Source organism: Phacochoerus africanus, chromosome 6, assembly GCF_016906955.1.
Source record: "Phacochoerus africanus isolate WHEZ1 chromosome 6, ROS_Pafr_v1, whole genome shotgun sequence".
Classification (NCBI taxonomy): domain Eukaryota; kingdom Metazoa; phylum Chordata; class Mammalia; order Artiodactyla; family Suidae; genus Phacochoerus; species Phacochoerus africanus.
Window position 1 is genome coordinate 118,606,436 of NC_062549.1, and position 25,803 is coordinate 118,632,238.

General features: G+C 39.8%; 2 protein-coding genes across 2 annotated transcripts in view; one reads left to right on the plus strand and one right to left on the minus strand.

The window, feature by feature from the left end:
• AGL (amylo-alpha-1, 6-glucosidase, 4-alpha-glucanotransferase) overlaps positions 1–3,532 on the minus strand; it is a 78,477-nt gene extending 74,945 nt beyond the window's left edge. The window contains 2 exon segments of the mRNA XM_047785215.1: positions 2,564–2,713; positions 3,239–3,532. Coding sequence (XP_047641171.1) covers positions 2,564–2,645 — 82 coding nt within the window. The 5' untranslated portion in view covers positions 2,646–2,713; positions 3,239–3,532.
• Positions 3,533–3,908: 376 nt separating this feature from the next.
• Positions 3,909–25,803, plus strand: part of FRRS1 (ferric chelate reductase 1) — a 101,706-nt gene continuing 79,811 nt past the window's right edge. Inside the window, 2 exon segments of the mRNA XM_047782917.1 lie at positions 3,909–4,043; positions 8,441–8,503. The gene's annotated coding sequence lies outside the window, so the exon portion shown is untranslated.

The following is a 25,803-nucleotide window of genomic DNA, read 5'->3' on the forward strand; positions in this document are numbered from 1 at the left end:
GGGAACCTCCACGTGTCACAGGTGCGGCCTAAGAAGCGAAAGAAAGAAAAAAAATATATATATATATACGTGTATATATATATATATATATAAATAGCCTTCATGATTTCTTGTCTCCATTTTCCCTTCCCTTTATCTTTCACAGTTATCTTCTAAAATAATACAAAGGCATCATCACTGAAGTAAAAATTTTACACGTCTCCATTTATATCATTTAGATGAATTTACTGGCTTAACCCAGAGTTACAGAGTCAACCACATCCTTCTTGTTTTACAAAGCCTTCAGAGTTTCCTCTTCAAATAGCTGGGCTAGTTTTAACTGGCATTTTAGAGACTCACCAGCAAGGATTTACTAGCTGTTGTACATTGCACTAGGTCTGTCATATTGTCATACTCTTCCCATTGTCAGAGATCTTAAACTCTAGTTGGACAGTATAAGACTAACAAGCTTTTTGACTTTGCTACATTGTTTCAGCACTTAACTGTTCTCTGCCAATTGTGTAATCACAAATCAAAGAAAAGAGGTAACAAATTAAGGAAAGGTTTCATACCAGCTGTGGAATTTTAGCTGAAAGTTGAAAAGGAGAAACACATAGAATGATGGTAAAGGGATTTAAAAGATACAGAAGAATCTGACTGGAGTGGAGGTATAAGAACACACATGAGAAAAGCCACTGGGGAGGGAATTAACAGGGCGTCTGTACAGATGGAGGACATGAATAATGAGGAACAATAAGATCATTCTTGGCTAGGGAAGGTGGATTCCCTTACAGAAAATCCTGGAAGTCAGGCAGAGATGTTTAAATTTGAGCTTATAAATACCAATTAATAAAAAGAAAAGAGATGGCATGAGAAGATTATTTTAGCATCCACATTCAGGCATATGGAAGAGAGACAGGCAAGCAGAGACATTTGGAAAGAAATTACTGGTCTTAAAGAGAGATTGCAGTTAAAGAAAAGAAGTCATCAAAGAAGAGTACCAAGTTTCTAGCATCGCAAGCTATGAAAATGGAGACATCACTAAAGTAAACACGGAAGCTAAGAAGTAAAGAAAATTTGAGAACTGTGAGGAGATGGTTTTGGACATGTTAAGATTTAAGAAAACCCAAGTGGAGCTATCCTAAGATTCTTCCATAGCACGATACTGGGATGAAGCCAAGACAGCAGGGTGAGACTAGAGAGGTATAGCAATCTAGCAAGGCCTCATATATATTTAGGGCTTTACAGTCAAACATTATTAATTCTCAACTGCAAAACTCAGGAAAGCAGAAAAGCAGAAATTAACACCTCATATCACAAATAAAGAAATTAATGTTTAGAATGAATATGTGATTTGTTTAAAGTCACATGAATTCTTAGCAGCAGAGCCAGGAAAATTCTAGTTCCCTACTCGTCCCATTATAGTCTCTTGCTTCCAAGAAGCAAGCAAAGCTCAAAGCCTTTCTTCCAAAAGGAGTCACAAACATGGAAGTACCAGCTGAAGCCATGAGAATATATAATTCTGAGGCCAGCAAAACATAAAAAGAAAGGATTTCTTGCAGATATACATAATTAAATAAAATGTGGAAAGATGTGAGCTCAGCAAGAGGCATGACCATGCTGACAGGAGTATTCAAGAGGGTAGGAAAAAAAATCAAAACCAGAAAAGTGCACAGTCAGGAAAGCCAAAAATGGATTAAGTACTCAGTGATCTTAAATGCTTAAACTGGAAGGAGATGAAGATTTGGCCTGGAGGAAACACATTTAACAGGTGAAATTAAAAAAAAAAAATTTAGCTCTTGAGAAATTCAGGGGCAAAAAGTTTCTTCAAAATGTTGACTACTCTCATCGTCCATTTGGTACACTAACAAAGGGTACTGCATTTTATTTTCATACACTGAACTTCTGCTTCACAGTAGTATGAACATAAGTGGGTATGAAATATTTTTCAACGTTGAAAAACGTAGTCTAAGAAAATGAAGCATCTCTTTGATTAGTCTTAGAGATATATAATTTGATTTTTTAAATCACAGCTCAAATATATTTCAACATAATCTGATCAATTATTTCACTTTGTATTTAGCAAAAAATCATTTTCAGATTTTAACCTCTCCTTAATTGCGAGGCTTTTGATAAACAAGTAATACTTTTTTTCTGTGAAATATTTTACTAATTCAAATGTCCAGTCAAGGAAAAAGAGAGCTGTAAAAAAAGCAAAACTACAGATATACCCAAAGTAAAATTACATATGAAGCAATTTGCCAAGTTTAGTAATAAATGCTAATGGAAATAATATGGTCAACCTAATTATACATGCAACTTTTGTCTTAAGTGGAAGTTAGCATACAAAGAAAAGTGAACTATTTTATCCTCATTCTAACATGACAGATAGGAATAAAATATTTTCAACTAAAATTCACTTTCACTACTGGTTTTTGTTTTTGTTTTTAGGACATAGTACTTTGCATAATCAGGTTTAGAAAGGTCCTTGGAAATTACATCTATTTTGAGTTTTGAAAATTTTAATATGACAATGAATTAAAAATTTTAAGACACAGAGCTCATCGAATCACTTGCTACTGACCTTGTTCAAGTCTGAAGAGGGTCTTTTCCAGCTTTTCCATTTCGTTCAGAAGTAAAATTCTAATCTGTTTACTGTGTCCCATTTTGGCTTCTAGAGGATTTGAAATCTTTCACAAGAATTAAAAGAACTCCGAAATCGAATGAGTTACCCCTATGAAACAAAAAAAAAGAATTAAGATACAGAAAATAACTATTATCTTAAATTCTCTAAGGCTGACAGCCACACTTACATGTTTTAAATGTATTTTAACTCTAGCAGAACAAAGAGAAAGAATGAATCTGAAAAAGCAAACTGATAGTTGTTTCCTCCCTTTGAGCACAATTAGACCAAAGCAAAAAAATTACAATGGAAAAAAATGAAGTATTTTCAGAGAAAAGCAATACGTTTTGGAAAGTCTGGCGTTGGGAGGGGGTAAAATTCTCAGTCCCAGGCCAAATGGCTTTTGAAGACTTTAAATGGCACTTCTGCTTACAAGAGATTAGCCTGCTCAAAGATAACAGGTGGGAGATCTCCCCATTCCCAAATTCGGGTCGGAAGCCACCAATGGGGAGAAGAGAACAGAGGGAAGCAGTTGTTGCCCCTGGAATAGCTGGCGTGGACCTGGGATGTACAGATAGAGCTATAGATAGAAAGAACGCATTTCCCCGGGAGGCCAGCGGCATTCCTAGCACTTACACCGAGCAAGTTATACGTGCGGCTTCTGGGACACGGCAGGACCCAGACTCTGGTGTTAAGAGTCGGGGGAGGAGACAGCTAAAGACAGAAGGCAGGCTGCCCAGGCGTAGAAGGAAGCAGCAGACAAGGAGGGCCGGGCGCCGTGAAGGGCAAAGGGAGGGGCCGCGGTAGCCGGGGCCGGGTCGAGGCTGCTCGCGAGCGGCCGGGAGCTTCTCCGTGACTCCGCCTCGCGCCGGCCCGCGAGGAGACCCTCGACCCCAGGGGACCTCGAGAGAACCCTGCCGGGGTGGGAGCTGACAGGTCCCCCCGCCCACTTCCGGGAGGCTTCGCACCGCTCGCCCCCACCTCTCGTCTCGCGAGAGTCCGGTCGCGGGCGCCTCGGGGCTGGGAGGCGGCAGCAGCCTCGGCCGCGAGCCGCTTGTTTTCGCGCCGCGAGGGAGGTGCGACGGCCTGGGTGTGCGCCTCCTTTTACGGCCTGCGAACTCGTGGCTGAGGCCTTAAAGTCCTGCGGTAGGAGGCTGACAGCTAGGTTGAACCGCACCACGGTCCTTCTGGGAGCCCGCAGGATGATGGGAGGCCTGCCGCCCGGCTTCCTGTGCCTTTTCTACCACGTTTTGTGTCTTCCTTGTGACTGTGTTACGTGGCCTAAGGTTACTTGGCCTAAATGCTCTGAGCCTTGGTGTCCCCGTGTCTGAAATGAAGGGCCTGGCTCCAGTCTGGGACACGCCATCCTTCGCGTGCCCACCATGTCTAGTCCCACCCGAGAGCGGGCACATCTTCCTGAATGCAGACATGGAAGGACTAGGTAGGTGAAATATGGCCAGTCTACAAACAATCGGGGCAACTACACTTGTCTCTTTGTACCCGCTGAAACCCGCATAGCCTGGAAGATCATCTAGATTAAGAATTTCTATTGGCCGTAGCTGCACTTATTTTAGGTAAGAAATTCAAGACGTGCTACAGATGCCTAAGGAGGTTTTGTGCCTGAGAGGAAAGGAAAACCCATCTTCCAGGGCCTTTGAAGGGCACCCGGGAATCCTGAGAAAATGAACAGAAGATTTGGTGTGTGGAGAAGAATCTTGCTTTCTTTATTGTGGAATTATTGAAGGTCCAGGAGAATAATGGGTTTAAAAACTAAAGATACTGAAGTGTTTGCTTGTTTCAGTAGTTTTCTGAGAATGGCTACATGCAGATGGTCCAAAATTGAGTTTGGAAACCCACAGGTCATTTCAGCCAATATGTATTCGATTAATATTTATTGGGAACCTGTGATTTGCCAGAAACATAGGTGCTGAGAATGCAGCAATGAAAACAAAGTCAGTGTCCTCATGAAACTCCTACATGTGATTGGCGGGAGACAGGAAAATCAAGTAAATTATGTAGGATATTTAAAGGTTATAAGACTTTAAGAAGGGGGAGATATGGAAAAGCGAGGAGACGGTGGTTTGCATTTTAAGCATAGTAGTCGGTAAAGGACTTGCTGGTAATTGACATTTGATCCAAACAGAGAAGGTAGAGGATACCCAGAATAGAGGGTTATATACAGATGCACAGCAAGTGCAAAGGCCCTGAGGTAGGACCATACTCGGAGAATTCAAGGAGGCCACTGTAGCTACATGAAAAAAAGAGTGGTAAGAAATTATGACAGGTAGATGAGGGGGTGGGGCGGGTGGCCAGAACCAGAAAGGCTCTGTAGGCCATTGCAAGGACTTGGGCTCTTGCTCTGGGAAAAAGAGCCACTGGAGGATTTTGAACAGAGGAGTGACATAATCTGATTGACCTTTTTAAAGGATCACTTGACAACTTTATAGGGAATAGCTAAATAAACTGCAAATGGTGAGGAAGGAAGCAAGGAGACCTGTTAAGCATTTCACTTATTGGAGCAGGAGATAGTGGCGTGTGTGTGTGTGAGAGAGAAGAACATACAGCAGAGACAGTGGCGAGAATTTGTTGAACTATGAATCTGTTTTAATGGTCCAGGCTACACCATTTGCTGATGGAGAGAAAGGATTCAGGATTATTCAAAGATTTTTAGTCTGAGCAACCAGAATCTTACAGTCTAATAGAACTATTGTATGCCACATAGGTAATTAAAATTCTTCTGGTAGCCACATCAAAAGCATAAAAAGAAACAGGTGAAATAAATGTGAATAATGTATTTTATTACTTTGGTATACCTTAAACATCATTTCTGCGCAATCAGTATAAAAGTTATTAATGAGATATTTTACCTTCTTCTCATACTAAGTCTTTGAAATCTAGCGTATATGTTACACTCCTCACGTGTCTCAGTTCTGAAATTAAAAGTAATTCATAACTTCATGTGGCTAGTGGCTACCAGGTGGGCACTGCAGGAGAAGCTGCTGTTTAAAGAGAGGAAGAAAAGGGAGGGAGCAGGATTGGAGGGTGAACTTCAGGAGTCTGGTTGTAGATTGTCAACAAATAAGTGATGATGACTGTCCAGTTGCTTGAGAGGACCCTCAAACATCCAAGGGGAGATACTGAATTATCATGGGAAGCCCCGGGCTCTGAAGTAGTGTTTTTCAAATTGTGAGTCGTAACCCATTAAGGGTTGCGATATCATTTATTGGTTGCAACCAACAACTTTTAAAATGAAATAAAAAAGATCTGAGTGCATTGCATCTGGTAAAAGTATTATTTCACAAGACTTCTGTTTCTGCTTGCTTATGTTTGAATGTGCTGGGTCACGTGTGCCTCCTGGGGGGTCATGGTTAAAAACAGGTTGAGAGCCACTCCTCTCGAGGGTATGCTGTGTAAAATTATAATACATCATGATTATGAAGTGGTTCCTGGGTTTGAATCCCAGCTCTGCCACTAACTAGCTGTGACGCTTTGGAAGATACTCAACTGTGCTTTGGTTTTTCCAGCTGTAAAATTACTTACTTTGAATTAAACAAGGACCTAGGAATGGTGCTTAATGCCTAAGTTCTGTGTAAATCCAAAGAGTAGAGCCTAGTGGGGTCCTGACGAGGTTGTGAACCACAGTTGACATTTTTGTTTGTCTTCAGGCTCTCCTTTCCATTCCCTCTTCTGCTTTCATGCTCTCCTATCACTGTCTCATCACACTGCCCACCTGTTAATCACCCTTTTCCAGGGCTCCAAAATTAGCCTTTCCTGCTGTCCTTCCTCCAGCAAAACGCTCACTTCAGTGCCCAATGTTTCAGCCGGATAAAAGAAGTAAAACCGATGGATGTAGTGAATTCTTTTAGCAGTGACTTCTTCTTACACAAATGCTTGAACTTTAAAGGAAGCTTTGTTAATCCACACAACCTTAATCTGGGAGCTTTTGTACTGTGGAAGAAAGTGAGGAATGTTAAGTAATGAAAGCATTATGATTTAAAGTGATGTGTCTCCAAGATTAAATGTACAAGCCATGTAGTGTCCTTTTTTTTGAAAAAGAAAAGTCACACAAGTGTGCTATCTGGGAGGTTCTTGGAATGCCAGTGAATTTGCAGTCCAGGGCGACAGTGGTGCCCGGTGCAGTCCTCGTTTTGGTGAACATCTGTCATGTGCCTGTCCTGTGCGTGACAGCGATCTATATATACACAGTAATCTCATGCTGAGTTGTTAGGGGAAGACTCTTCTTGAAGAACAACTGATGGGTAATCTCAGCTATTTGGCAGAGACTCTAGCGCTTTCTAAAACACTGATCTGAGTGCACTTGGGGAATAGAAGAGCTGTGGTCAGAAGGGCTTTCTTCATCTTTGTGTGTTTTCTAAAGGGAAAAGAGTTATTTGGAGTATTATTTGTGGTTAGGTTCCAATTCTGTGATTTTTCTGGATTTGAAGTGGAGGGGCCGCCTTATTTGGTCTTTATATTCACCAATATTTCCTGTGTACTTTATTTCGTAGTGTTACTATACTGACAAAATTAATAGTTTTATAAAACTTGGACCTCTGTTTCCAGAATCTCTTCTAAGTTGAATAATTTATTCTGTGTGTTTTGAAATATCCAGATATACAGCCAGTGAGGAGAAAAAGGAAAGACAGGAAAGGAAATAAGAGTTGAAGTTAGAGAAGTGGGAGGACCTAATCTAATGATAGGTTCAGGGAAGCAGACAGAGATTTTTCCAAAAAGGAGATAGTACATCTCCTTCGAAAACAAATCAACCTTGGATTAATTTCAATCTCACTGAATCACAGTTGATTCATCCATAAAATGGAGAGAACAACGCCTCACTTGTGGGTTTAGTGTGAAGATTAGATAAAATAATGAAAGCATTTGAAGTGTCTCAGAGCATTTAGCAAAAATTAGGCTTTTTGTAAGCTAGCTTTAAAAAAGAAGGGGCAGTGGTCAGTTGTCTTTGTCAGGTCAAAGACAGTTGTCAAAGTAGATGAGGAGGGGGCTTCCAGGACATTGGCAGAGACAAAAGACACGATCAGTAAGTTCCTACTGCATAAAGAGGGAGCATAAAGGTGAATTACAAGAACAAAATCAGAGCCCAAGTTTCCAGTCTAAATTGTAGAAAGCAGAGGAAGAGCAGAGCCTTAGTATGAAGTAAGGGTTAGTTGGTATACAATAGATATTTATTAGAAAACTTATTGAGCCATACATATATAGAAGTAAATATAGTTATATTTCTATTGAAACAAAAAACAAATCTTAGGCTCTTAGAACTTGCATAGGGAAAGTCATTTAAAAATTCCTAAGCACTGGAGTTTCCATCGTGGCTCAGTGGAAACGAATCTGACTAGCATCCATGAGGATGCTGGTTCGATCCCTGGCCTTGCTCAGTGGATTAAGGATCCGGCATTGCCATGAGCCATGGTGTAGGTTGCAGACACAGCTTGGATCTGCCATTGCAGATCAGTCTCTAGCCTGGGAACCTCCATATGCTGTGGGTGCAGCCCTACAAAGACAAAAGACAAAAGACAAAAAAAAAATCCTAAGCATTGACATAACAGATTTGCTAAAAACAGTGCATACAATGCTTGGAAACCATGATAGGAGAAAATTTGAGAGGCTGTTTTTAGTGGTGATCTTTTCTTTTTACTTAGACCTTTAAATAATTTTTTGGCCCCCCAATTTAAAGCTAAATCATCTTCCCCTTGCAACTAAGTTTAACTTCCTGTTAAAACAGTGGCTCCAGAATTTCTAGGTAGAACGGTTTAGAGTAGGCAGCCTCTTTGGGGAGAAAGGACCAGCAAGAAGGACTGAAATTTAATTTTCTATGTTTTTCAGGGTGACTACAGCTGCATGTGATAGAACAAGAAATGTTTCACTCTCTCACAAGGAAGTCTAGAGGTAAGGTAAGCAATGCAAAGCTGGCATGGCAGCTCTGTAAAGTTGTTAGAAAGCCAGACTCTCTCTAGCTCACAGCTTCCTCCCTCTTATGTGGAACTCAACCTAGTGCAGTAAGGTTGCCAGGACTCCAGCTGTCATACCCACGTTCAGGGAACAGGATGGAGGAAGAGGACAAGAAGGGTGATTCTCCTTCCTTTAAGAATTCCTGGAAATACCACACACCATTTCTGCTTGAATCTCATTAGCTAAAACTTAGTCACAGGGTACATGCAAATGCAACCTTGATCTAGTCATCGATGAGACTAGCCCAAACCTGGGTTTCATAATCAAGGAAAGAAAGAGTGGGTTTATAAGCAGATAACTTGCAGTCTCTGCCATAGTTTGCATAGTACTCTGTTTTTAATTTAATTTAATTTAATTTAATTTAATTTAATTTAATTTAATTTTATTATTTTTTGTCTTTTTGCCTTTTCTAGGGCCACTCCTGTGGCATATGGAGGTTCTCAGGTCAGGGGTCTAATCGGAGCTACAGCTGCCAGCCTATGCCAGAGCCACAGCAACATGGGATCCGAACCGCGTCTGCAGCCTACACCACAGCTCACGGCAACACCGGATCCTTAACCCCCTGAGCAAGGCCAGGGATCGAACCCTCAACCTCATGGTTCCTAGTCAGATTCATTAACCACTGAGCCACGACGAGAACTCTCCTGTTTTTATTTTTAATTGTTATAAAAAGCAGTGCAGTTTGGAGCAGCAGGATCAAAGGCTCAAGAGGGATGGCTCCAAGAAAAAAGAATGGAATGTGCTTATGTAATGTGCTTGACCACTTTGAGAGATGTTTCATAAACACCTCACAGTTTTCTGTCAGGAAGCTTGGGGGCTGAATCAATGATTGGCACACAGAAAACTAAGCAAACAAACTTGCCAAGAAGAAAAAAAACAAAACAGTCCAGTTGGAGATTGTAGCTTTAGATCTGTCCACCAAATAAACTTGCTAAAACTAAACTGCAGAACTGGCCAAGCTTCCCTCCCCGTCACAGCGGGCTGGGGAGGAGGGGATGCTCACTGCCTGTTTATTTCCTGAAGGAACAAGGGCAGAGATGAGCCAGCTCTCGCAGTTATTCTTCCCCGGTTCACCAGGCAGGTAAGGCACTCTGCCTCCCTAGGAGTGGAGTGAGTTAAAGAGCAAAGAGAAGCCAAGAGTTTATTTACAGAAGCACTTTCTGCAAAGAAAACAGAATTAGGGAAAAAAAATTCTTCAGGTATTATGCAAGTCATTTAATCTTGTTTGTGCCCAATTCCTAAACTGTAATCTATTTTCCAAGGATATGCAAAAATAAAATACTTCATAACTTTTGAAAATGAATGCATACTCTATTAATAACAACCAATATTTAATGAGAGTCTAGGTGGTACCAGCACTGTTGGAAGCCCATAGCATGTATTAATTCAGTTCCCCAAATAATAGTCATTACCCTGGTTTTAAAGATAAGGAAACCCAGTCCCCAAGGCTAAGTAACTTGCTTAAAGTCACAGAGTGAACAAGTGGAGGAATGTGATTTCGATCGCACTCTCAGTGATTCTGTTCTGTAAACGCCAAATCTGAGGGCGCTGACGTTATTCCCATGGCCTGGTCCTCAATAAAGGTTTCATAAGTTAGAGTTGGATGTTGCTTATGTTATATATGGCTGTGTCAACAGTGGCTTTGTTTTCTTGCTTTTATGGATTTTTCTGACTAACTTAGGACTCAGTCATCTCAGGACAGTTCCTTCAGGAAATCTTTCCCTGCCTTGTACTCCCTCCCAGGCAGGGCTCTGGAGTTGCTGCTCCTCCTGCATGATCCTTTGTTGTATGATAATTGCCTTCACCTTTTTCTCCCTTTCTCACTGGGGTCCTTGTGACAGGGACTGTGTTGTGTGTGTCTGGATGGCAGAGTTGTAAAATTATTTACACTTTTTAGATATAGTAAGAAAACTATATTCTCTTTCTTTTTTTTTGTCTTTTGCTTTTTAGGGCTGCACACGTGGCATATGGAGGTTCCCAGGCTAGGGGTCTAATCGGAGCTCTAGCTGCCGGCAAACACCACATTCACAGCAACGCCAGATCTGAGCTGCATCTGCGACTTACACTGCAGCTCACAACAGTGCCAGATCCTTAACCCACTGAGCGAGGCCGGGGATCGAACCTGCAACTTCATGATTCCTAGTCGGATTCGTTTCCGCTGCGTCACAACGGGAACTCCAAGAAAACTATATTCTTAAAAAAATGTAAATACATGTTAAATTTTAGAATAGTTTAGCATTAAGAAAATAAAGTACAGAGAGTTCCTGAATCCTTCATGCCCAGTTAGCATTTTAGAGTAGTATCATGCATTTGTTAGAGCCAGTGAGTCAACAGTGATGTATTATTAACTACAGTCCATAGTTTGTTTCTTTTTTGTGATGGGGGCAATTAAGATCTAGTTGCCCCCCAGCTTTGAAGTTTATAAGACAGCATTGTTGTCTATAGTCCCTATGTGGCGCATCAGATCTCTAGGCTCTATCTTGTGGTTGCAAGTTTGTATCCTTAAACAGTATCTCTCCAATCCCCTGCCCCCACCCAGTTACCCCCTCTGGTAACCACCATTCTACTGTCTGTTTTCACATGTCTGGCCTTTTTAGATTCCACATGTAAGTGCTATCATAGAGTAGTTATCATTCTGTCTGACTTGACATAATGCCCCCAAGGTCCATCCACATTGTGGCAAATGGTAGGATTTTCTTCTTTCTCATGATTTAGAAATATTCCGTTGTATATGTACAATGTACAGTATTTCAGTGTGTGTATGTATATACACACTGTATCTTCTTTATCCCTTCATCCATTGTTGTTTCCATATAAACTTTATTCTTAAAAACTGCTTTGGTCTCTTTACCATTCCCCAACTACTAGTTACACTTGGAAAACAAAAAGTTCAGTCTACTTTGTTTTACAATGATTTCTGATCCAATTATTTAGATAATTTCTTTAACCCTGTCTCTTTGAAATCATTGTTTCATCATTTCAAGCCACTCCGTCTCCATACTTCTAAGGTGGTGCCTGGCACACAGAGCAGGGTCTCACAGGAACTTGTTCCATTGGAGGAATTGAACTCTGTGGCCCTAAAGTGGTCTCTGTGCAGGGACTGGCATCTCCTGAAGTAGGTCTGTCCCGTCCTATTCTTAGTTATCCTGTTGGCATAAGCTACTGATGTTTGTAGCAGATAATTTCTTGGCCATTTTCTCTTAGCGTGGTCAGAACCTAGAGGCCCTACCCAATGTCTCTACCTTCCTTAAAGCCTTACTTTCCCTACAGACCCTTTTGAATATCTCAGATACTCTCAGCCTGTTCCAAGGCCCAAGGCATCAATTTCATAAGTCTTTGCTGAAGTTACCACGTTTCTGCCTTGGTGGGTCCATGGAATGTGTGCTGGGGATGAAAACTAGGTTCTGTCTATAACTGATTTCCTTGTTTCATCCTCTTAACCAGGCTGGGTCCCCTCTCTGTGGCCACCCCTGGCCCTTCTCTAACACAGCACTCTACACGTAGGGCTCAGAGCAGGGAGCAGAACAAATGTTCTTCTATGCAACAGCACTGTACCTGCTGTGTGCTCAGTGCGGTTCTAGGTGCTGGGGGTACAGTGATGAATCCTTGTCCATACGGCGTTTCTAGTCTAATAATTCCCTCGATCTATCAGACTTGCTTCCATCAGGGCACAGCAGATTGGTTCTTTCACCTTCCTCTTTCTTCAGGTTATTTTGTCTCCACAATCACTCAAGCCCAGAAAGCGTGAGTTTTCCATTCTTTCTGTTATGAACAAATTCATTCATCTCAGCCCCTAATATGTTAAAGGTATCAGAGATAAAAGAACTGAGAAAAATTTTCTATCTCAAAAATGCATATAGTCTTGAAGCAAAATCCTATTTTGAATGTCAGGTATTAAATATTCACTTTTCTGGAGTTCCCATCATGGCGCAGGGGTTAACGAATCCGACTAGGAACCATGAGGTTGTGGGTTTGATCCCTGGCCTTGCTCAGTGGGTTAAGGATCTGGTGTTGCCGTGAACTGTGGTATGGGTCCCAGACGTGGCTCGAATCCCGAGTTGCTGTGGCTCTGGTGTAGTCCAGCAGCTACAGCTCTGATTGGACCCCTAGCCTGGGAACCTCCATAAGCCACTGGAGCGGCCCTAGAAATGGCAAAAAGACAAAAAAATAAAATAAAATAAATACTCACTTTTCTTTCTCTTTTCATTCATTCCGTAACAGTCCAAGTCACCTGCTGAAGCAGATGTCCTAGGCTGAATGTAGAAGATCTTGTATGTTGCAAAGACAAATAAGAAAACTACATTAGGAGTTCCCATTGTGGTGCAGTGGAAATGAATCTGACTAGTAACCATGAGGTTGCAGTTTCCATCCATCCCTGGCCTCCTTCAGTGGTGTAGATTGCAAACTCGGCTCGGATCCTGTGTTGCTGTGGCTGTGGTGTAGGCCAGCAGCTCTAGCTCCAGTTGGACACCTAGCCTGGGAACCTCCATATGCCGCAGGTGTGTCCCTAAAAAGCAGGAAAAAAAAAATCAAAAGGAGAGGAAGAAAGAACATTACATTGGTATCTTTAAAAATGTTATCCCTATTACATTGGGATCCCCATTGCCTAGCACTTGAAGGCATTTAATGATGCCTTTTTTTTTTTTCTTTTAAAGAGTGAGCAAAAGATGAAATGAATGAATAAACAAATGAATTATAGTATCTATACTTTTGTTTCTGGTTTAATGAATAATTTACTTAGGCTAACTCTTTTGACATCTTAAATGTTTTTTCCCTGTTATTTCTTTTTTTGTACTTGTGAATGGAGTTGAATATCTCACTGAACAGGGCTAACACACTGAGCTACATTTCCTTATTTCTTTTCTTCCCTTAATTTTTTTTTTTTTTTTTGGTGTGGTAAAAGGAATGTAATATAAAATTCACCATTTTAGGAGTTCCTTTGTGGTGCAGTGGAAATGAATCTGATTAGGAACCATGAAGTTGAGGGTTTGATCCCTGGCCTTGCTCAGTGGGATAAGGATCTGGCGTTGCCAGGAACTGTGGTGTGGGTCACAGATGTGGCTTGGATCCTGTGTTGCTGTGGCTGTGGTGTGGGCCAGCAGCTGTAGCTCCAATTTGACTCCTAGCCTGGGAACCTCCATATGCCGCAGGTGTGGCCCTAAAAAGAAAAAAAATTACCATTTTAACCATTTTTAAATATACAGTTCGGTGGTATTAAGTATATTCATATTCTTGTATAACCATCGCCGCCATCTTTCCATCTTGCAAATGCTGAAACTTCTATTGTCATTAAATAATAAACTCCACAACCTTCCTTCCTTCCAGCTCCTAGCAAACACCATTCTACTTTCTGTCTCTATGATTTCGATTACTCCAAATACCTCATGGAAGTGAAATCATACTACGTTTGTCTTTCTGTGACTGGCTTATTTCACTTAGCATAGTGTCATTAGTGCTTACCTATGTTGTAGCCTTTGTCATACCTTCCTTTCTTTTTATGGCTGGATAATATTCCATCGCATGTAAATACCACAGTTTGTTTATTCATTTGTCAGTGGACACTTGGGTTGCTTTCTTGTTTTAGCTACTGTGAATAATGCTCTGAGAATATGGGTGTACAGATGTCTCTTCAAGACCTTGTTTTTAATTCTTTTGGTTATATGTTCAGAAGTGGAATTGCTAGATCCTATGGTAAAACTGTTTTTAATTTTTTTTTTTGAGGAACCATCATACCGTTTTCCATAGCAGCTGTACCATTTTACATTCCCATGAGCAGTGCACAAAGGCTACAATTTGTTCACATCTTTGCTAACACTTGTTATTTTCTGCCTTTTTTTTTAACACTAGTGATCCTAATGGCTGTGAAGTGGTGCTTCACTGTGGTTTATATTTGCATTTCTCTAATGATTAGTGATGTTGAACATCTCTGCATGTACATATTGACCATTTGTATTTCTTCTTACTTTTTAAATGATTAATTAATATTTTCTTTTTGGCCATGCCTGTGGCATGTGGAAGTTTCCTGGGCCAGAGATTGAACCGGTGCCATAGCAGTGACCTGAGCCATAGCAGTGACAATGCCTGATCCTCAACCTGCTGTGCTATCAGGGAACTCTTCATTTGTATATTTTCTTTGGAGAATTATGTTCAAGTCTTTCAACAATTTTTTTTTTGTCTTTTTGTCTTTTTAGGGCTGTACCCGCAGCATATGAAGGTTCCCAGGCTAGGGGTCAAATCATGGCTGTAGCTGCCGGCCTAAGCCACAGCCACAGCAATACCAGACCCGAGCTGTGTCTGTGACCTACATATACCATAGCACTCCTGAGGGAGGCCAGGGATTGAACCCGCAACCTCATGGTTCCTAGTCGGATTCGTTTCTGCTGTGCCACTATGGGAACTCCAGCAATTTTTGAATTGAGTTGTTTTGTTGTTGTTGGCATCCTATATATTCTGAATAGTAATCCTTTAACAGATACAGACACACAAATATTTTCTCCCATTCCATGGGTTGTCTTTTTATTCTGTTAATTGTGTCCTTTGATGAGAGGAGTTTTTAATTTTCATGAAGTCCAATTTGTTTATTTTTTTCTTTTATTGTCTGTACCTTTTGTGTCATATCCACGAAATCACTGCCAAATCCAGTGTCATGAACTTTATGCTTGATGTTTTCTTTTAAGAGTTTTATATTTCTATAGTTTATAAAAGCTATATAGTTTATATATATTTATAGCTATATAATTTTACATTTAAGTCTTTGGTCCATTTTGAATTAATATTTGTGTATAGTGTTAGTGAAGAGGCTAACTTTATTCTTTTGCATACAGATATCTAGTTTTCGTAGCACCATCTGTTGAAAGGCTAGTCCTTTCCCTACTGAACAGTCTTGATGCCTTTGACCATGTACACGAAGGTCTATTTCTGGGACCGTATTCTATGCCATTGGTCTATATGTATGTCTTTATTCTGTTACCATGGAGGTTTGATTACTGTAGTTTTGCAGTAAGTTTTGAAGTCAGGAAATGTGAGTCCTCCAATTTTGTTCTTCTTTTTCAAATTGTTTTGGCTATTTAGGGTTCCTTGGCATTCCATATGAATTTTACAATGAGTTTTTCTGTTTATGTAAAAAAAATAGTCATTGGGACTTGATGGTTATTGCATTATATCTATGTATCACTTTGGATAGTACTGACATTTAACAATATTAAGCCTTCCAATCCATGAACATGTGATATCTTTCTGTTTATTTATGTCTTCTTTAATTTCTTTTAGCAATGTTTTATATTTTATAGTTTCATTGTACAAGTCTGTTCTCTTCTTGGTTAATTCCTAAGCATTTATTCTTTTTGATGGCATTGCAAATGGAATTGTTTTTGTAATTTTCTTTTCAGATGTTCATTTTTAGTGTACAGAAATGCAACTTAATTTTGTATGTTGACTTTCTATCCTGCTACTTGCTGAATTTGTTTATTGTAATAGTTTTTTTGTGTGGAATCATTAGGGTTTTCTAATATAAGATCATCACATCTATAAAGAGAGATCATTTTGCTTCTTTTTCAATTTAGATACCAATAATTGTTTGTTTGTTTACTTATTTAACCTACCTAATTGCCCTGGCTAGGACTAGTACTGTTTTGAATAAAAATGATGAAAATGGGTATATTTGTTTTGTTCTTGATTTTAGAGGAAAAGCTCTCAGTCTTTTACCATCGAATATAAATTTGCTGTGGGTTTTTCACACATGGCTTTTATTTATTCAGGCAGTTTCCTTTTATTCCTAGTTTGTTGAGGTTTGGGGTTTTTTTTTTTGGTTTTTTGATGAAATTGTGTTGAATTTTCTCAAATGCTTTTTTTTCCTGAACCAATTGAGATCATCCTTTATTTTTTCTGCACCAGTTGAGATGATCCTTTATTTCTTTTTTTTTTTTTGTCTTTTTGCTATTTCTTTGGGCCGCTCCTGCGGCATATGGAGGTTCCCAGGCTGGGGGTTGAATTGGAGCTGTTGCTGCCAGCCTATGCCAGAGCCACAGCAACGCGGGATCCGAGCCGCGTCTGCAACCTACACCACAGCTCACGGCAACGCCGGATCCTTAACCCACTGAGCAAGGGCAGGGACCGAACCCGCAACCTCATGGTTCCTAGTCAGATTCGTTAACCACTGCGCCACGATGGAAACTCCCTTTATTTCTTTTTAATTGTATGTATTTCCATTCCCCTTTTGAACTGTCACAGGGAAGGCCAGGGAGGCTTGAATTTGCTATATCTCAGAATAGTATGATAAGCTGTGGCTGGCATGATGCTAGCAGTGCTATATTTATCTTTTTAAAAGTAGTGTTTTTATTCATAATTTTGGTTAAGTTTTTGATTTTTCTCAGTTATGAATTGGCATTGATTTAACAGCTGATTTCATGGATCTTTTGCCCAGCTCAAAGAGTGGAGAACAAACAGACCTCTCAAAACAAAGCTTTTGAAATGGAAGAATGCATAAGATATCTTGACAATAACAGTTACAGGTGTGTTTCTCCTACCAGAGAGTGAGTTCCTTGAAGGGAGAAAATATCTTTTCCCCTTATCCATAGTAGACTTTTGTAGATTTTTGCCTGTTCTATAGTAAATGCTTAATAAAGCATCTTGGATCAAAGAACAGGGATGTTTTCCTTGCCCTTTCTCCCCCATCCCCCTTTCCACAGGAGGGATTGCATCAAACTCACTATCTTACATCGTGCTGATGCATCGTGAAGTATAGATATGAAATTACCCAGGTTCTGCAAGTGATGCAACAGTGAGGAGTTGTGTACTTTAATTTGACTCAGTATTGTTGAACTGAAATATTTAGATTTTGGTATTAAGAGAGGATTGTATTCTTGTTTACCATGTCACTATTGATTTACTTTCTTGTTTCAAAGCTGTACAGATGCATACATTATTTAATTTTCAAAAGTTAAGTTGAAAGGCTCTCTGGGAGTAGATGTCCAAACTGTAATATAAGGCCAGAATTGGAAAACAGAAGTACTTTGACTAATTTCTCAAAGTAGGTTTTATGTTATGAAAAGCATCACATAGTACATTGTGTGGGAATAAAATCAGAGATGAAGTATAATCTATGGGGGATACCTGCTTTATAAATTCTTAGTTTGATGACCAGCATAACCTAATTACCAGCTCACTTGACTGAAGTATTACACGGATGATCAAGTAAACTCTAAGGAAAGGTCAATGGTATAACTACAAAGGCCAATCTATTTTAATTGCCAAGGTTTAAAAAAAGCCTGCTTCTCAATTTACAGTGACTGTGGGAGTCATTTTCTTGCTTACACAGTAGTAAAGGGGTTGGATATCATGAATGCAGCTTAGTGGAATATCAGCAAAACTTTGGGATTAAATTAAATTAGGCAGCACTTTGGGAAGTTTATTCCATGAACATAGGCAACATGGGCTGTCGTCAAGGCAAATGATTCCTTCTTTGATTGTTAAAAAAAAAAAAATCAATAATAAGCTTTTACTTTCTTTTCTTAAAAAATGTTTTACTGGAGTTCCTGTCGTGGCGCAGTGGTTAACGAATCTGACTAGGAACCATAAGGTTGCGGGTTTGGTCCCTGCCCTTGCTCAGTGGGTTAACGATCCGGCGTTGCTGTGAGCTGTGGTATAGGTCGCAGACTCGGCTCGGATCCCGCATTGCTGTGGCTCTGGTGTAGGCTGGTGGCTACAGCTCCGACTGGACCCCTAGCCTGGGAATCTCCATATGCCGCAGGAGCGGCCCAAAGAAATAGCAAAAAGACAAAAAATAAATAAATAAATAAATAAAAAATAAAATGTTTTACTGGAAAGAATTTAGGTAGAGATTCAAACTTAGTAAAACTGCATTTGAAAAACCTTTAGAATAACCATGTTGAACACCAAGAACTAGTAAAGTGTTGTAAATCAAAATTATACTTTGAAACAAACAAACAAGCAAAACTCATAGAAAAAGAGATGGATTTGTGATCACCAGAGGCAACGGGTGGGGTGGGGTGGGGGACAGTGGGTTGTTGGGGGTCAGGGAATTTGATAAAGACAGTCAAAATGTACACTTTCAGTATAAGATAAATGAACACTAGGGAGATAATATACAACATGATAAATATAATTAACACTGCTGTATGTTATACATCAAAGTTGTCAAGTGAGTACATCCTTTCTTTTTCTGACTTACTTCACTTAGTCTGATAATCTTTAGATCTATCCATGTTGCTGCAAATGGCATCATTTCATTCTTTTTTATATACTGTGTCCTCTTTATCCTTTCATCTGTTGATGGACTTTTAGGCTAGTTCCATGTCTTGGCTATAGTGAATAGTGCTGCTGTGAGCACCGGGGGGAGGGGGGGTGGTGGTGGTGGTGGTGTGTGCATGTATCTTTTCAAATTATAGTTTTTTCTGGGTGTATACCCAGAAGTGGGACTACTGGATCACGCCGGATTACTGGCAACTCTGTTTTTAGTTTTTTGAGGACTCTCCATGATGTTTTCCATAGTGGAAAACATTTATATTCCTACCAACAGTGAAGGAGGGTTCCCTTTTCTTCATACCTTCTCCAGCATTTGTTGTTTGTAGGCTTGTTAATGGTGGCTATTCTGAAGGTCTGTACACTTCTATGACTGAATGAATATGTGGAGAGTTTCTCCTTGGGTTCTCTGGATGCTGTGTTAAGTTGGGTATCATCAGTGTGACACTTTGCTATTCAAAGTGTGGTCCAAGGACCAGCAGCATTAGCATCACTTGGAAGCTTATTAGAAATGCAAAGTCTCAGGCTAATGCTAAGTCTACTAAATCAGAGTGTGCTTTAACAAGATCTCTGAGTGATTTGTAAGCACATTCAAAGCACATAACTTTGAGAAGCACTAGTTATATCTTTGTGGCTAAGGTCATGTCTTCCTAAACCTCTATCTTTAGGGATCCTGTATTTCCTACTCTTCTGAAATCTGTAGCCCATCAGCTTGCCAATTCATTTGGATACTTTTCAAGTTCTAAAATCTGTGACTTTGTGTGCCTAAACTGTCCCTCCCTTATTTTGTCATAGAAAGAGGATTTTTCTTTTGTTTTGCATTCCTCGTATTTTTCACCTCTTTTCCCTTGACGATCTTTGATTTTGGATACAAAGCATTACTTCTAGCTTTCAGAGGACATATTATCTCCCTGATCAACTTGAGGACTTTTTCCTAGGGCACCCCTCTCAACATTGAGGTACTGAGGTTCTTTTACTTTGAATTCTATTGGAAAGGTGAATTGCCACTGATTTCAATATTGCATATTTTAGGTGGCTTTAGAGCATCTTTAAAGATAAAACCACCTTGGGAGTTCCCATCATGGCGCATCGTAAACAAATCTGACTAGGAACAATGAGATTGCAGATTCCATCCCTGACCTCTCAGTGAGTTAAGGATCCCGCGTTGCCACGAGCAATGGTGTGGGTCTCAGATGCGGCTCGGATCTGGCGTTGCTGTGGCTGTGGTGAAGGCTGGCAGCTGTAGTTCTGATTAGACCCCTAGCCTGGGAACTTATATGCCGCGGGTGCAGCCCTAAAAAAATAAAAATAAAAATAAAATAAAATAAAACCACCTTAATAGAAGCAAACTATTGCATTTGGAGTGGATAAGCAATGAGATCCTGCTATATAGCACTGGGAACTATATCCAGTCAGTTGTGATGGAACATGATGGAGGATAATGTGAGAAAAAGAATATATATATGAATGACTGGGTCACTTTACTGTACAGTAGAAAATTGACAGAAGACTGTAAACCAACTATGATGAAAAAATAAAAATCTTTAAAATAAGTAAATAAGTAAATAAATAAGTAAATAAAATAAAAATAAAACCACCAAGAAGACTGCTTTCTCTGCAGTGTTCCAACTTTTTGCTTTGTTTGATTTTTCATGTTATAGAAATCTTGGACCTCAGAAATTTCATCTCTTGGCAGTAGGTATACTTTCTGTGTTTTAGTGATAAACATTCTGTTATTTTATTTTAGAACTCTAAACCAATTCAGGGGAAATCTTTATTGGACATTCTCTGCTCTCTGTTCTCTTAGCTTTGTTTTATTTTTTTTCCATCTTTGTTATAAAAGAAAAAATCCTCACAGAACACATTGCCATTTTGAAATTCTGGTATTTATGTGTGTATTATTTTTGTGTATGTATCAGAAATCACATCTAGAAATATTCTCTGTAAGTTATACTTAAACATTTTTAGTTGGCAAGTGCCAACAACGTTATGGTTTGTTTCATAGGACTGTCTTCACTTTGAAACCATATCCTCTATTTCTTCCTTTTCTCTGAAAACCACACAGGATGGTGAAGAAATAAAGTGAGAGAAGTCTGCTGAAATACCTTTGCAACAAGCTATTGTAAATGTCATTTATTGAATAATGTATATAATTTCTTGGCACAAGGGCAGGATTGTCTGAAAGGGACCTCGAGAGTTCACTCTTGACTATTCAACCCCTGGACCATCCAGAACCAGGAATCACCCTTCACGTGGTGGGAGAAGCCACCCTTGAACGCAGCTTCCTATAAGACCAATGGCAGTATTCACCCTCTTACAGGAACTACCGCTTTCTATGGTGTCTGCTGTCCGCAGGTGCTAGTCAGCTCCTTTTCACTGCTACTTCCTCTGCATAGATTACATGCCGTCCAGGCTGCTTAACATTTATGGTGTGAGCTTATCTCTTCTGATAAGGTTGCTGTCATACTCGCCCTGTAAGAAAGGTAGGGGCTCTGCCCTGGACTATGGACCAAGTGTCCGTCCGATGGCCAGGGGCCCACATACTTCTTCATGGGAAAAATGGGAAAATCCAAGGACCTGTCACTTTTCTTATTGCTGACTCCTTGAGTTTCCTTGATAAAGCCTGTTCTCTCATATGATGTTGTACGGTTCACCCGGAGCTCTGTGAACCTCAGGGGGCCCATGTTGCACAGCACATTTATTGATGATAATCAGACTTCATTTTGCATACCCTGCTTTGGGAGGGCGCATAATCTCGGTTTACATATTTGTGGTGTAGATTGAGGTTAACTACTGGATTCATATTTTGCCTTGGATAGAATGTCCTCCTGTTGATGTTCATTAACTCATGAGCTTTCTTCCCATCCATATCCTTATTCACATCTCTCCTTGCCCAGCCAGATTCCATGATGTATTGTTCAACAATACTGTAACTAGTGCCTTAAACTCCCTTCCCCTTCTATCTTCTTTGTGGCTTCTGCCAAGGACTGCAACCAAATATAAACCAACTGTCCGCCTTTTCAGCATCTGTGCCTCAGTAGCCAAGCACTGCTGGAGAGAGTTATGTAATAGGACACTTTGATTTTACAAAAAATTAATTAAAACAACTTCAAACTGTGCAGAAGTCCTGTAATGATTTTCAGTCAACCTCTCTCCCACGTTCCCTAATGATTTTTTCAAACCTCTTCAAACCTTCTTCCTCTCATCTCCTGTGATTCTCAGAAGATGATCTTGATTTTTATTTTATAGAGAAAATAGAAGCCAGTAAAAGAGAACTCAATTTACCTGTCCATTTGTCTGTTTCTACTATCCTGTTTTCCTTCTGTTACCATATGGGTGTCATTATTTTTTCCTAAGGCTAAATCCTCCTCTGGTGCTTTTATTTTACCCCCTTCCACCTTCTAAAATACTGGAAGTTATGGATTATTTTTTCCCTAATCTGATTATTCAAACTCTCCTTTAACTGGATTTTTAAAAAACAGGCTCAAGTTTCTCCCAATTAAGAGTAAGAAAGAGAAGAAAGGAGAGAGAGACAGAGAGACAGAGGTGAGGGGAGGGAGAGGAGAAATTTTTCATTTGATATCTTCATTCCCTTCTAGCTACTGCCCTATTAACATTTTTGAAAAATTATTTCTATGTACTGTTTCTATTTCTTTACCCCTAGCCATTCCTAAACCTTTTCCAATCTAACTTCTGCTGACATTGCTTGATCTCAGGATTTCTTAACCTTGGCACTCTTGGGATTTTCGGCTGGCTCCTTCTTTTATGTTTGCAGTACTGTCCTGCACGTTTTAAGATGTTTAGCACCATCCCTGGTCTTTATTCACTAGATGCCAGTAGCAGCCCTCTCCCCACAGCTGTAACAACCAAAAATGTGTTCACACATTGCCAAATGACTCCTGTGAACCAAACTGCCTCTGGTTAAGAATCATTGCTTTATTCCCATGGCTACCATTAGGTTACCAATGACTTTCAGGATGCTGAATCTTGTTTCTGATCTGATTTAGCAGCTCAGTAGCATATGTGACGTGGTTAACCTCTCCCGCCTTGTAACATTTTCCTCTTGCTTCTAGTGGCTTGATGTTCTCCGGATTTTCCTTTTACCTCTCAGATTGTTCTCCTTCCTTCCTTCTTTCCTTCTTCCATTTTTCCTTCATTCCTTTCTCTCTTCACTCTTTCTTTTCCTCTTTCCTGTCCCCTGAGCCCCTTCTTTTTCTCTTTCCTTAAATTGCCTTTATAGATTCACCCTCTCCCCAATTGACGATTAAATGTTAGCATTCTCTTCTTACTCCACTCCCTTTCTGAGGAATCTCATCCCCATCCAGAGCCTTAATTTTCATCTTAATACTTCTACTTCAAGCTATGATGATCTAGTTTCAGTATGGCGAACAGGCCAACCCTCCTGCCAACAGCAAAAACAAAAAGCTGGATGCAATAGTTTATCCATAGCTTCTGAATCTTTATCTCTACACAAGAGCCTTCTCTTTCAGAGGAAAAAGCTCTGCCCTTTGAAGTGGAAAATTGGTTCTTAATCTGAATAACATAAAGGCCTACATAATTTGCCTTCATCCTTACCTTTCACGGTTCTCTCCCTCCCCAGCCTTTCCCTCCATCATCATCCCTCTTGTTCCTGTTGAAGGCAACTAGCCATGCTTCAGTCCTTTGCTTGTGCTCCAACACAGGGCTTTTTTGTTTTTGTTTTTGTTCTTTTCAGCACCGCTTCTGAGGCATATGGAGGCTCCCAGGCTAGGGGTCGAATTGGAGCTGAAGCTGCCGGCCTACACCACAGCTCATGGCAATGCAGGATCCTTAACCCACCAAACAAGGTCAGGGACTGAACCTGAGTCCTCATGGATACCAGTCGGGTTTGTTAACTACTGAGCAACGACGGGCACTCCAACACAGGGCTTTTTACTTGTTGTTCCCTCTGCCAGGAAGCCTCCTGTCACCCTCTCTGCCTACTTAACTCATCCTTCTAATCTCAACTCAAGCAGACTTCCTCAGGGAGCTTCTATGACCTTCCTGACCAGCCCAAGCCCCCATTATGGAGGCCTTTAAGAGCCTTTGTACCTCTCTTTCCCACTGCATTGTATGATAGCAATTTTACATTTACTTGTGTGATTAGTGAGGCAACAGAGTACCATTGAGTATTGAAGAGCAGGGATTGTCAAGTCAGGACTTCTTAGCTTGGAATCTTGGGTCTTAAATTCTTGGTGCCTCAATTTCCTTATTTTTAAAATGGGAATAGTTATAGAATCCATTTTAAGGATTGCTTTGAGTCTTAAATGATTTAGTGTCTATACAATCTTTAGAACAGTTCCTGGAGCATAATGAGCGTTATGTAAATGTCGGCTATAATTTTAAAAAATGTAATTATCATCTGTCCTACTTTTTGCTCATCTTTTTTTTTCAGTGCTAGCATAGTTTATGACACATTGCAGTCAGGTGGTAACTGTCAGTGTAATATATAAATTAACTGTTTGGAAAAAAGAAATGTTATATAGATGCAAAGCATATTTGTGTAGATGAAAAAGTAGTTTTTTAAAAACATTTTAAAAAATGATTCTACTATAATCATTCACTGCTTTTACTTGTACAACCTGTGCTAGAAGGGAAATAGGTGATTTTTTTTAATTCTAGGAGAATTCAAACAGTATTTATGCTGGACGAGCTCATTTAACAGCAGTAAAGTCAGAGCCTTTGATTTAAAATATTATTAACTTGAAGAATATATTCACATTCAAATTTCTGTGTGAAATACATAAGAAGTAGACATGGAGTTAAGGATTACATAACAAAGAATCATTTTTTAAAATATCATATAAGATCTTGTAAATAAACTTTCAAAGCCTCAATTTTTTGATAAGATACCAAATAAATACAAATTTGACAAGCAAACCCTGGTTCTGCAAGCATACATATAAGATTATTTATTTGGCCTGGAGGTCACTGGGTTCTTTGACTCATCATGAATTATTAGACATTAATAAATGAGAAATAACCATGCTACATGAGCAATGATAATTCAATGCAAAAAAAACACAAAAAACAAAAAACTAAAGCCAAGAAGAGATATTGATGAGGTAGTATATTGTCATTTGTATTTGTCAGTGCAGGCTGTCATAATAAAATACCACAGACTGGGTGGCTTAAACAACAGAAACATATTTCTCACAATTCTGGACTCTGAGAGGTCTAAGCTCAAGGTGCCGACTGATTTTATTCCTGATGAGAACTCTTGTCCTTGTTTGCAGACAGCCGCCTCCTCACTCTGCCGTCAGGTGGTGGAGAAGAAGAGCTCTGGGATCTAGTCCTCTTCTTATAAGGACACCAGCTATATCAGGTTAGGGCCCTATCCTTATCACCTCATTACCCTATGTCACCTCCTCACAGGCTCTCTCTTTAAATAAGTCACATTGGGGGTTGGGGCATCAACATATGGCTTTTTGAGACAACACAGGCATCCAGTCTGTAACACTATTTAAAAGGAGAGAATATTTTTTTGGAGTGAATATGCCAGAAACTTTCAGAGGAAGAGGCTTTTAAGATTGACTTTAAAGGGACTGGATTTGCAGAATGGGAAGGGAAGTTTTACCATCATCTGAGTATTAGAAGTAAAAAGAAGAAGGGATGTAGGATCCATGTAGGCTAGTGAGGATTTCGGTTTGATCAGTCTTCTCATAAGTGAGAAAAATGAGTGAATTTCAAATCATTGAGAAATTTGAATGATGACTATGAAGTTTGTACTTTATTCCATGAGCAGTAGGAAGCCACAGTTTAACAAGTGATATGATCAAAGCTGTTTTCAAAGAAGATTAATCTGACAGAGACTTCGAGGGGGTGAAATTGGCAGTTAGTACTGGTCTGGTTAGGAGGCTATATTAATAGTCAGGAAAGAGGTAATGAGAGCCTGAGCTATAATAGTGGTAGCGGATATTCACTCATAAATCAAACATTGACCTTTCTCAATGCACAAG